At 39.0% G+C, this 13,522-nt stretch overlaps 1 protein-coding gene across 1 annotated transcript in view; it reads left to right on the top strand.

Moving 5' to 3' along the window:
* Positions 1 to 3,247, top strand: part of ECH1 (enoyl-CoA hydratase 1) — a 15,732-nt gene extending 12,485 nt beyond the window's left edge. Inside the window, exons 7-9 of the mRNA XM_072430825.1 lie at positions 1,495 to 1,566; positions 2,283 to 2,433; positions 2,516 to 3,247. Coding sequence (XP_072286926.1) covers positions 1,495 to 1,566; positions 2,283 to 2,433; positions 2,516 to 2,620 — 328 coding nt within the window. The 3' untranslated portion in view covers positions 2,621 to 3,247. The remainder of the gene's footprint in view (positions 1 to 1,494; positions 1,567 to 2,282; positions 2,434 to 2,515) is intronic.
* The last annotated feature ends 10,275 nt before the right edge of the window (positions 3,248 to 13,522 follow it).

Here is a 13,522-nt window from a genome sequence, read left to right as displayed (position 1 = left end):
TTCAAGTTCTTCTTTCCATTATTTTGCAGACGGTACTGCAGATTTTATATCCAAAAGACCTAACTGATCATGGCATAAATGACATTCAAAGATCTTTCCTGACTAATACCCATTATTTCCTTCTTTTGTTTCCCACTCCTAGCTTCTGTAGTTGATTTGCACATTTGGGTTATCTATAATATGTAACAGATTAAAAGTGTATTGAACCATGGATCAGATTGTGGTATAGTACAGGTGCACCCGAAATCCACAGTAGTGCAAAGTTTCTGCCTGCTTCCTAAATATAGAAGGGTGCCTTGTTAAAAGACATGCAGTGCAGTGGTTAGTTATATATAGTATGCTTGCTTTTATGCACTATGAGCCTGATTTACTAAAGATCTTCAAGACTAGGGAATATAATTTCATCAGTGAACTTAGGTTATCTAGCAAACATGAAATGGATCTGGTCCAGGATTGAAAACATTTGTTAGCCCCCCTTAACGTTCTAATTCGGTCAAACTTTTCATGTAAAAAGTGTTACTTTTTTTTTTTTTGCATGGAAATATTTTTTACATTGTATGCTAAAATTCTTAGGCATAACTCACTGAAATATGTCAAATATTTATTAAGCTTTAAATAAAAAAAACACAAAAATCTGTTAAAAAAAAAAAAAAGGTAAACATCGCAGAGATTGTCTCTGCACTTCGCGGCTGGAGATCGGAAGAGGAGGATGTGTTCCCAGACCTGTGGGGACCAGCAGGACTCCGGGGGACGCCAACCGAGCAAGGTAAGTGTTTTTTTTTTTTTTTTTTAAGTTTAAAGTGACCGAGTGTGATTTAGGATTATCGCTTGTGGCCTGGAAAATCCACCCCGAATCACACTCTGGAATACTGCTAGGGGGGCTAGCAAATGGCTTTTTAAAATGGCTATTTCAGGGTTGCTCGATCACTAAGCTTCACTGATGAATGTGTATCTTTTCTGGTCTTGGAGAGCTTTACTAAATCAGGCCCTATTAGTGTAAGTATTAGATTATCAGCAGGAACTGGTGTGTGGAGGTTGTAGCTTCTACCCATGTCTGTGTGGTTTTCTTACACAATCTCATAAAAGTAGTGGAAAGGTGAATGTTTTTATAGTGCTCATGTAATCATTATTGGGACAGGGACCTGTGAATTACTGTGAATGACTATAAAGTGATGCGGATTATGTTCATGCTATAAAAGTGCATTAATCGAACAAATGCGGTAACTAAATCCTGAAACTCTGAATAAGAATTGTACGTGTTGCCCTAAAGCAATCAATGAAATTGGTAAAATGCTTTGAACAACTGATTTCATACATTTCCACCCTTCTACCTATCCTACAATTTAAGCAATGAGCATGATTTGAGGCTTTATAAATGAATACATTTGGATTATTGAGACTGGGCGTTTGAGCTGAAAATATATGATGATAAAATGATATGGCAATGATTTGATATAATGATAAAGGTAATTTCATTTTCTGCTTTCCTTGCAGCTTGGCCAGTGAGCTGGCTTTCACCGCTAGAAAAATGATGTCAGATGAAGCCTTGAGCAGTGGCTTTGTGAGGTATAAATCTTTATTTAATATGATAAAGAGCCGGGTTCCTGTAATCCATAACAAGTGAAAGTCCTTTTAAATAAGTACAGCCATTCTGAGCTGCTTAAAAAAGGTATTTAATCAGTCAGTATACATTGCTTTTTTTTGTTTAACACAGCATTTATAATATACCTATTTAAAGTAGACTAATAGCAATTTTTCTGGAATGCGTAAATACAGAGTTAATAAAGGACTGAAAAGTTTTCCTTGCTTCTTGTTCTCCAGTCACATGACATGACCTGGCATTCGGTCAGGTGGTCATAGTCCAGACAGGTGGGCTTTAGTGAAGATCACAATGCCAAGGGTTCATTTGCTTGGGATAGGCAGAAGCCTTGAACACCACCTTTTTTGTAGAATAAGGTAATCGCTGGAGGCTTTCTATTTTTTCATATAATGACCTGGAAATTCAGAATAAGCAAATCAAGTCAGTAGGTAAAAGACTTAGAATTGCAACCTGCCAGCCGACAGCATTTTTAGAAGTCCACAACAGCACCTTGTATGCTTCGTTCAGAATAGGTCTTCTATACCATTACGATATATAGAAAAGTTAAGGGAGGAAAAAGTTATTAAAAAAAAAATGCTTTACTAAAAGACAGCCAGTAAAGGTCTAAAGAGCCGCATTTAGCCCCTTCTCCACTAACTGGTACCTAGTTCTCGACTGATTTTGCTTTTTTCTTCTACTCTAGCCGTGTGTTCCCCGATAAGTCTTCCCTCCTATCTGCCTGCTTTGACCTGGCCTCTGAGATTGCCAGCAAGAGCCCTGTAGCTGTTCAGGGAACCAAAGTCAACCTTGTCTATGCTCGAGATCACTCCGTGCAGGAGAGTCTGGATTATATGGTGAGAAGTAATGTTTGGGTGGTGTTTCCCAGAACTATTCTTGTAACAGAACAATGACATGTCTGTGTTCTTCCTATTACAGGCTACATGGAACATGAGTATGCTGCAGACCGAGGACATCATGAAATCCGCCCAAGCTGCCCTTCAAAAGAAGAACCCTAAAGATGTTACATTCTCTAAACTGTAATGTTAGCGGTGTAGTGTAAACATGGGGACAGTTAATCTGGCTAAAATAGTAATTACAATCTAATATAGACCCAAAAATTGCAACTACAGGTAAACATAATATTGATAAAATGTATTTGAACCACAAAAATCTCCTAGACCTTGAAGTCTGAATTAAACTGTCCATGTTTTCCTCTGGAACCAGTCAACTTGCTCAGGTCAAAAAACCGAGAATGTATATGACTTGCTAATGTGAATAACACAGGCATCTTCCTTTTTTCAATCTTTAAACACATTGTGTCCACCCTTTTATATTCCACATCTCAATCTAGTCTTTCAATGATCAAATATCTTCTGTGTCAATACAAAAAGAAGGATTTGTTGTTGTAGAACAAACAACTTGCACTTTTCTCCTCACCTGAAATTCAACGTCAATGGATTTCATTTCCTCATAAATTGCAGTACTCGAATTCAGACTTTTTACCTATCCGTTAATGTTGTTTTTAAAGGTTGTTCAAAATTTTTGGTAATAATTAAACTGGTTTTGTTTTGCTAATGACCAATAATAGTTTAGTGTGCTAAACTTTTCATGCTTAAACTAAACATGTCTTCTGTGTAATGATGGGTATTAAAGAAAAAAAAAAAGGTTGTTTTGAGTTTTTGGCGTCTCTTTTAGATAGATGTGCATTCATGGGAGGTATTAAATACATTTATTACCTCTCTTCTTCTTCTGTACCAGCTACGCTCAACCTGATCATCAACTCTCTCCTTGACCCTCTCCAGTCTGGCTTTCAAGCTGTCCATTCCACCGAAATAGCCCTTAATAAAGTGGCCAATGACCTCCTCAGAGCCTAATCTCAAGGCAACTTTTCTCTGCTCCTTCCCCTAGATCTTTTATCCGCTTTTGACATTGTTGATCACCCCCTTCTAATCCAAATTATGAACTCCATTGGAATCGGTGATACTGCTCTCTTGGTTTGCTTTCTATCTGTGTGATCGCACCTTTTAGGTTTAGTCCTTGGACCGGTTCTCTTTTCTCTGTACACCTCCTCTCTCGCTAGTCTCATTTCCTCCTTTGTTTTACGGTTCCATCTATACTGATGATCTTCAACTCTATATAAGTCCACCCCTGACCTGTCTCCTTCAGTCCTGGATAAGGTCTCATGCTGCCTGTTGCCCATCTCATCATGGATGTCTGACAGATTTCTGAAACTCAACCTGGATAAAACAGAACTCATCATCATCCCCCCCCCCTCACATTCCAAATCTCCCCCGGACATATTCCTAACTGTTAACAGTATTGTTATTCGTCCCTCGCCTCAGGCACGCTGTCTTGGCGTAAGCTTTGATTCTTCCGTCTCATTTACCCCCCATATTCAGAACATTTCCAGGTCCTGTCACTTTCACCTATGCAACATCTCAAGAATCCGCCCCTACCTGTCCCCAGAGACCACCAAACTCCTTGTACACTCTAATCTCTCCTCTGGACTACTGTAACATCCTCCCCTCTGGTATTCCACTTACCATTCTGACCTGGTAGAAAAATATTCCCCTAGCCGCTCTCTTCGCTCCTCTAATGACCTACTAATGACTTATAATCACTCATAACCTCATCACACGCACGGCTCCAAGACTTTTCTAGAGCTACTCTGACTCTCTGGAATGGTCTTCCTCATCCTGTTCAGCTTGCTTTCACTTTTTGCTACTTCAAAAGTGCACTCAAAACACAATTTTTAAATTTCCCTACCTGTCTTCCTTTGTCTTTTAAAACACTACTTTCCACCACTCCATATCCCCCCTCCTATTGTGTGATATTTCCCCCACCTCCTAGATTGTAAGCTCCTTGGGGCATCTTTCTCTTTGGGGGGGACGACAGAGTGGCACCCCGATGCGCTCTATCCCCTTCACTTCCATTACAAACGTTCCTTGTTAGAAGTCTGTGGATCTGCCAGGACGGTCATCCAGACAACGAGTGCTGTACACACGCCAAATTCTAGTCCAATATAAGCCCTGAGGTGATTATCGGACAAGAATCATCTGACAGCACATTAGCAGTCTTGTTCCCAGGAACAGGACCGTTCACAATTGCACGGAAGATATTCACCTGCTACCATAATTCAATAATGAACAGTGAAATGTCATTCACCAGCTACAAAGTGAAGCCTTAGTAATCCGTTAGCAAGGGAGTGACAATAAAAAATAGGTCTCTGTCCTGTAAAGTGAACCTGTAACTGGGGAGTGTGTGACATGGTTCTTGCAAGTAAAACATTGGTGACAGCCTGCATGTGGTCATCATGTTCACTATTAAGATTGTAAATTATGATACAGTCCTATTGACACATACTGTATGTCACCCATTAGTTTCTGCCTGATGTACACCTCATTGCCGGGTCCATTTATTGCAGGGTATTTTCCAGCCTCTCCCCGCTGATAAGACAGGTTAATAGTAACTTATTTTCTAGTCCTGCCCTGAGTAACACACCTAAGTAAATATAATTACTCTAAGGTCAAAGAGAAATGCATCTTATCTCTGCCCTCATCTATAACAATTTATAGTGTTAGCAATATGATGACGTGTACAATCTGGAGACCTTTGCGAGTCAAATTGAGAAATGTTTAGGTAATGTCCAAGGGCTAATCTACGATTGTGTCATCGCTTATTCAACAGAGAGAGCAAGTGATTCATCAGAACTGGGTCATTCATGTTACAATTACTTTTAGGCAAAATCTATAATAGTATACCTGATTGTATCCAAGTGAAATATTAATTGAAGTGTTATCCTGATGCTTAAAGGGTCCTTTGTATATCTGTATGAGGATGTTCGCCATGTTTCATGGGGTCACAGAAAATTATGAATTTTACAGAACGTATTAGTGATGTATGTAATTGTTTTTTTTGTTTTTTTTTATATGTAGGTTGGCTTAAATATAACAGCATCAGTCCAGTTTGATTTCTTTTACGGTGAAAAAATAGCCTTTTTTATCATTTGTCTTTTATAAGTCAGTCTTAGAGTTCCCAGTGATAATTTGCATTTACAGCGGGAAAACTATACACCCCCCTCCTGTTCACATAGTCCTTATAATCAAAATGTAGACCTGAGGGTACGTTTTTGGTAGAGGTTAGTCAGTGTCAGTATTTGATCATTGAAGAAAGGACAGATGGAAAGACAGGGAAGGTACATTATCTGAAAGATGGTAGCCACAAATAGAGTACAGGGGCTGGACAGTAACTACAGTATATACTCGAGTATTAGTCTGAGTATAAGCCGTGGTACCTATTTTTACCTTGAAAAACTGGAAAAATTGATTGACTCGAGTATAAGCCGAGGGTGGGAAATGCTGCAGCTACTGGCAAGTTTCAATATTCAAAATAAATTCAATAAAATTGCATAATACGGCCATTACAGCCATAATATGATAAACAAATACCATTGAAAGAATTTAGTGGTTAGGTAGGTATACTACTTACCGTACCTAACCACTAAATTCTCTTTAACCTCCCTGATAGTATGATTCTGTCCGGAAAAAGTGGCTGAAAGCGGTACTGCATTCAGCCAATGTAGCCCCCCTAGCGTTCTAATTCTCTCTGTATTTCCACGCAAAAAGCGTTAGATTTTTTTTACATGGAAATTTATTTTACATTGTAGGGCTATAATTCTTAGGCATTACTCACCGAAATATGTCCAATATTTATTAAATTTAGTAATAAACTTTAAATAAAAAACTCAGAAAAAAAAATAGTTAAACCTGTAATATAACTGTACAGTAGCATGTATATTATATGTATAATATAATTATATATGTATTATACAAAGATTCCTTTGTATTGGACTCAATACAGCTATTTTGTATTGAATCAAAAAAATTATTTGAATTTCCCGTCGCTCCTCCTGCCCGCACCAACGGCACTGGAAAAACTCCAGAGGTCGTCTCTGCATTCGGGGGCTGAAGACAGAAGAAAGAAGACGTGTCCGGAGGAGCTGCGAGGACCAGCAGGACGGGGTGGGGGGGACGACAACGAAACAAGGTAAGTGGGTTTTTCCTATGTTTTGTGTACTTCTGAATTTGTCGTCGGAGTTGCGCCGCTGTGTAGCCTCCATAACTCCGTCGTACCCCTGCCGGCTTTTGAGGACAGCGTATTTCCGCCACAGCCTGATGGCATTGTCATCAGGAGACAGAAACTGCTGGATGCGGCTGCTAGATCGGGTGCTTTTCTGGAGGGACCCATGCACCTGACCGGAGTATAAGCCGGGGGTGACTTTTTATATATTGTATTATCTTAGAGACAATAGTCACAAATATAGTACAGTGGCTGGACAGTAAGCAGCTTGGTTATGGTACAATTGAGGAGAGAGAATAAATTGTTTTTGTTAATAGAGAATATTCAAGATTGTGGATTATCCCAGGTGAAAAAATACAGCCTAACTGAGCAATTCTTCTGCCGAGGTTGGTCAGCAATGGGCTTAGAAAAGTTACAGAGAACCTATATGCACATCATCTAAGTGTGAATGACTGGTATGTATGACAACCATCCAATGACTATGGTCATGAGGGCATAAGCACATCAATAGACGTATGTAATCTAGTTTTAAAGACAAATTATTTTTTTATTATGTTTTTTTTTTGTTTAATAGTAAGCTCCTTTTTCCCCCTCATATTACGCTTGAAGTTTTATCTAGTCTTGAGTTTTGATCATTGTTATGTGAGATCACCAAAAGAAGACACCAAAAAATGAGAACAATGTACATGATGCAGTATCTCAGATTCTAGGAGGGTCATTTCCAAAACCACAGGTAATATGGCTTTGACCCCTGTTTAGTAGTTTTAATTTTTTAGTGTGTTTGTGGGTATTTTGTGTTCATCCAGCTCAAAAAAGCAATTGGGAGGTTGGCTACTTCGGAAGCCAGGGTGTTCGGTAGGGCTGAAGCCATCAAGGTTCTGTGAAGGCCATTTGGGTTACTCCTCACCAAACTCAATAAACCATGTCTATATGGAGCTGGGTTTGAACAGAGGGGCAAAAACATGCTGGAACACAAAAATCCTTCCCCAAAATGTTGCCAATGATTGAAATTGCATTGCCTAAAATGTCTTGTTTGTGGTATGTTTAACAAGCTCCTATTAGTGTGATGGTCAGGTGTTTATGGACCTTTGGCCTTATAGTATGCTGTATATGTGCTTTGACGATATTGTTACTAATTTCTATGGTCAAAGGGAAATATGTTTTAAAGCAGACATATAGGGCTTGTTTTATTAAACTTGTTCTTGCTTCCAGTACCCAGTAAAAGTTTTCCCTTCCTCCTGACTGGACCTAGAAGAAACCCTGGAATATGCCAAACTAGTAATAAATGCCATTTGACTGTGATCAATTATTAAATCAGCGGTGCAAATCAGCATGTTTACACTCAAGGATTAGAGAAGGAAACAGACAGATAAAGTTGTCTAGGCTTATCGACCTTATGTCTCAGGAGTAAGAATTCTTTATGAGCATATTTTATGAGGAATTGGTTGTTCTACCCGGCCTTTGGTCCATAATTCTCTTTATCTGACTAAGACTTTGGAATACATATATGTACAGTGTCTGGATTATGTGAAAAACTCTAAATACACTGTAAAAAATTGCAACAACTATATAATGGAGAATGACTGAATTAAACAAATGTATCAGCTGAGTTTTTTTTGTAGCACTGGGATGTTGGCATGAAGAGGCTATTGGCTGGGGTCAAGAGGAGTATGCAGAATAGGAACATATAGTACATCTATGGCCAAAACCATTTTGGATAAACTGAGAAATATCAATCATATACAGTGAGGGAAAGAAGTATTTGATCCCCTGCTGATTTTGTATGTTTGCCCTCTGACAAAGAAATGACCAGTCTATAATTGTAATGGTAGGATTATTGTTGGTTTGACAGACAGAATAACAACAAAAGAACCCTCAAAAACCCATAGCTCAAAAGTCAGAGCTTGTTGTGCATTGTAATGAGTGAAATAAGTATTTGATCCCTTCGCAAAAGATGACTTCATACTTGGTGGGAAACCCTTTGGTGGCAATCACGGAGGTCAGACTTTTCTTGTAGTTGGCCCCAGGTTTGCACACATCTCAGGTGGGATTTTGTCCCACTCCTCGGCAGATCCTCTCCAAGTCAGTAAGGTTTCTCGGCTGATGTTTGGCAATTCGAACCTTCAGCTCCCTGCACAGATTTTCTATGGGATTAAGATCTGGAGACTGGCTAGGCCACTCCAGGACCTTCATGTGCTTCTTCTTGAGCCACTCCTTTGTTGCCTTGGCTGTGTGTTTTGGGGCATTGTCATGCTGGAATACCCATCCACGACCCATTTTCAATGCCTTGGTTGGGAAAAGGAGGTGCTCACCCAAGATTTGACAGTACATGGCCCCCGTCCATTGTCCCTTAGATGTGGTGAAGGTGTCCTGTAATAATGTGTCTACCTCCATGTTTTACGATGGGGATGGTGTTCTTGGGGTCATAGGCAGCATTTCTCCTTCCCAAACACGGCGAGTTGAGTTGAGAGTTGAGAGCTCAATTTTGGTCCTGATTTGACCACAACACTTTCACCCAGTTCTCCTCAGATCATTCAGATGTTCATTGGTAAACTACAGATGGGCCTGTACATGTGCTGTCTTGAGCAGGGGGACCTTGCGGGCTCTGCAAGATTTCAGGCCTTCACGGCGCATTGTGTTACCAATTGTTTTCTTGGTGACTATGGTCCCAGCTGCCCTGAGATCATTGACAAGTCCCCCCTGTGTAGTTCTGGGCTGCTTAGTCATTGTTCTCATGATCATTGCAACTCCACGGAGGAGATCTTTCATGGAGCCCCAGACCGAGAGGGATTCACAGTTTTTTTTTCTGTTTCTTCCATCTGCGAATTATCGCGCCAACTGTTGTCACCAAGCTGCTTGGCGATAGTCTTGTAGCCCACTCCAGCCTTGTGTAGGTCTACAATCTTGTCCCTGACATCCTTAGACAGCTCTTTGGTCTTGGCCATGGTGGCTAGTTTGGAATCTGATTGATTGATTGCTTCTGTGGACAGGTGTCTTTTATACAGGTACTATAACAAGCTCGGGTTAGGAGCACTCCCTTACAGAGGATCCTCCTAATCTTAGCTCGTACCTGCATACAGGGAAGACACCGGGGAGCCTGAAATCTTGCTGGTTGATAGGGGATCAAATACTTATTTCACTCATTACAATGCACATCAAGCTCTGACTTTTGAGCATTGGGTTTTTGAGGGTTCTTTTGTTGTTAATCTGACTCTCACACCTACAATAAACCAATTATAGACTGGTCATTTCTTTGTCAGAGAGCAAACATACAAAATCAGCAGGGGATCAAATACTTCTTTCCCTCACTGTAAATTTTTGGGAATTTGCATCACATTTTAAGATTCCAAAACCACATTGATTGATGAGAATTTTAAAGTACGTAAAAAGTAAGCACAGATTACATATAGTTATATACAATTGTGGCCAAAAATATTGTCACCCTTGCATTTGTATCACAAAATGCACCACTTCTCCCAGAAAATTGTTGCAATTCCAAATGCTTTGTCATGTTTATTACTTTTATTGGCACTGGAAGAACAATGGCCTGTACAAAATTACTGGCAACCTGAACTTATTACCTGGTCAGCATATTTAAATTTGGGGAGTCAGAGTTGGTGGTACTATAAAATGAAGAGTTGGAGTCGAAGGTTTTTTGTACCGACTCCGCAGCCCTGCCTTTGATTGCAGTCCTAGGAGATTTGGTGGTGTCAATATTGTGCTGTTAACTGTTCTCCTTGCTGGGAGTTCTCACATGGGGAAGAAAAACCCTGCCTCTACCAAGATGGCCTTCATCATACACATGGTTTAGAACAAAGCACTATAAGTTTGAAGGGAGTTAAAGATCAGCCTTAGGGAAATCACAGGCAATGCTTTAGGCTAGTTATTTGTGCTTTCCCTGCTTTTTTATGTACAGTTTCCCATTTAAATTTTCTATTTAGAATCAAGTCTATTTGATGGACACCACTGTGTAGCTGGTAACCTAGTAGCACTTGGAGTAAAACAATCAAGCAGACCTGGTAACCAAGTTGCAAGACATAAAGTTTAACCTTTTGTGTTCAGATCTTTCTATAATAACTGGTAATGTAACCACGTGTAACAAAGAAATTTGTTTTTCATTTAACTTACAATATGAAGTACATAGGGCATATTAATGTGATATCTATCTTTTGTAGCTTTTAAATTACTGACCAAATAATGAGAATACATTGGCACAGTTGCTAATCATATAATAATTAGCATTATATAGAATAACATGTCAATAGTTAGAATATATTGCTAGTTTGTCAGTTGAGTAACTGACGGCCAATTGATAAGGGTTCTTCTAATTGGGGAACTGTATTTTATTTCTTCCTCTTCACAGTGTTGTATATGAAACAAACTTCGTTCTATTTGAATATTCAAAATCGTTTATCAAAATAAACTAACAATCTCTTGTCTGTAGCAAATTTCATGATGCATTATCTAAATGAAATGTAACTGCTTGCTGTGGGTAAAAAAGAAACTTTTATTTCAAAATATTTTTTATTTCCAATGTTGGGAAAGCTTTAGACATTCGGGCCCATAAAAAACTTTGCACATGGCAAAATGTTATAGAAAAGGCTTTGCTGTTTATTATATCCCAACAAGGTCAGTTTGAGCCAGCTGTGAACATCTGTAGGGATAATCTGATAATTTGGGTGATGTTGGAAGAATTATTTGCTAATTGTTTAGATTTTAGGTGAGGTTATACCCAGGTAGCTTATTGATTTCCTGACATTGACTGGCAATATATATCTTCATACATACATCCAATGATTCCTACCCAAGACAAATAGTTGTGTTTGCGAAATTCTAACATGTGTACAGCGGTCCTCTGATTGTGGGGGTTCGAGGAATAATCATTATGCACTTCTATGAAGGAAAGCACAATGGTTTCCACTTGCTCGTCCTTCCCCCTCGCCTCTCCATTGAACAGAATGGTGCTGTGTGCTGTCCTGAAAGCGATCCCAAAAAATCTGACATGATGTCTGTACAAGGCTTTATCCAGAATTACAGTTATCAAAAAATACAATTAGGGACAATAAAGGAAATGTATCAAGTATGAAGGTGTATCTAGAGATTTGTATTAGTCAAGCAATTGTAATATTTGCGGTTCAGAATGCGTAGAATTAGCTATACTTACCATAAAATAGTATAGAAATTTGGATACGTGCATTTGTTCTCTCTACATTTGCCTTTAAGTTTTATGATTACGAGAGGGGTCTTCTTGAGAATCTTCCTAGAAATCTGGGTGTTTAAAATTAATTTCCACATTCATTTATTGGACAATGTTTCCAAAGGCTAAACCAAAACTAAACCTTATTATATGAGCTTTCAAGAAAATTGCCAGACAAGAAATGCCATTCCAGCTCAGCTGCTTTGGTTAGAGGAAACAATTGTATACTCCACGGTATAAATAAAAAGAGATCTGGTGTGCTAAAGCTATTGCAGGCTCGACAATATAAATCAGTAATCCAACAGTTATATTTCTTTTGTCTAATTATGCTGTAAAATATTATTACATGTGAACGCCAAAGCTTTGCAGCTGGCAACAGTGTCCTGGTGAGGTACAGTTGGGACATATCTACAAAGTTTGGTACCCCATAGCAAACTTTGAATGGGTCTCCCCAACTAACTCTCTGTATCAGCTATTAGTGTCAACTATGGAAACACAAATCATTATCATGAAGCTTAACATCAAGCAAAACAAACATTATCCAAATACAGACTACTGTTTGTATTCCTACTTGATGTGTATAACATCTTTTTTTTCCTGATCTGTGCAGCAATCCAGTATAAAACTTTGCCTCTGGTCACTGTCATTGCTTCTCATTCTCCTTGTGCACGATGATGGATCTTGGATTCCCCCATAGTGTTCCACATGCAGTCTGTAGCGATGTATCCAACCAACAACACAGACTGCAATACATTGATTACATCACCACTACTTTCACAAGGTAACATCCAGGCTTGTAAACCAATGTGATGCACACAAAGTGGATCGATAGGTTTTCCCTATTGAGAATAAATTCATATGGAAACATATGTTCCCAACATTCTGTATACCTAGTAACATTAAGCTCAGGGATCTGTATTTTGAATAAAAATGACTCTATGGACCTGATTTATTAAAGCTCTCCAAGGCTGTAGAGGGCACACTGGGATGGATTTCTTTAAAGTAATTTGCTATTTGCTAGCAAATGTTTAAAATGCTAGACCAGATCGATTCCAGGTTTGCTGGATCACCCAGCTTCACTGAAGAAAGTGTATTCTCTCCAGCCTTGGAGAGCTTTAATATATCTGGCCCTATAACCCCAAGACAAACTTTTTTTCAGCTTCAGACTTTTGCAGAACTACAAACTTCAACTGAGAAGGATGTCTGGAGTTTCTGACTGCATTAGACATACAGAATTGATTCCAGTCTATAGCAAAAGTTCAGAGGGTAATAAATCTACACTGCTAAGATAGCAATGCAAATTGCTTGTACTACACAAATAGAGATCTGTAACTAGCAACAATCCTGATGTTTGGATTCAGCTTCGGCTTCAGCTTCCTAATGTCTTCCTAATGGGTCCCCTCCTACCCCTCGTGCTATGACTTCTTTTACTCTATTACCTTTAGCTATGCACCTGTATCAACTCATTTCCTAGAATTCACAGGACAATGGTAATTAGAATATGTAGTTAGAACAGGGTTGATTCATAAACTTTCATACTTCCCATTTTGTTTTTGGACAACCAACATCGTCCTTGACACATCCCAAAGTAATTAGATTATTGGTTCATTGTTATCCATTTCTTTTGCATTGGGCTTTAGAAGGTTTTCAGTAATCCAATTCATGTG

This window comes from Pyxicephalus adspersus, chromosome Z, assembly GCF_032062135.1.
Source record: "Pyxicephalus adspersus chromosome Z, UCB_Pads_2.0, whole genome shotgun sequence".
NCBI lineage: Eukaryota > Metazoa > Chordata > Amphibia > Anura > Pyxicephalidae > Pyxicephalus > Pyxicephalus adspersus.
This window is presented reverse-complemented; position numbering and strand designations above follow the sequence as displayed.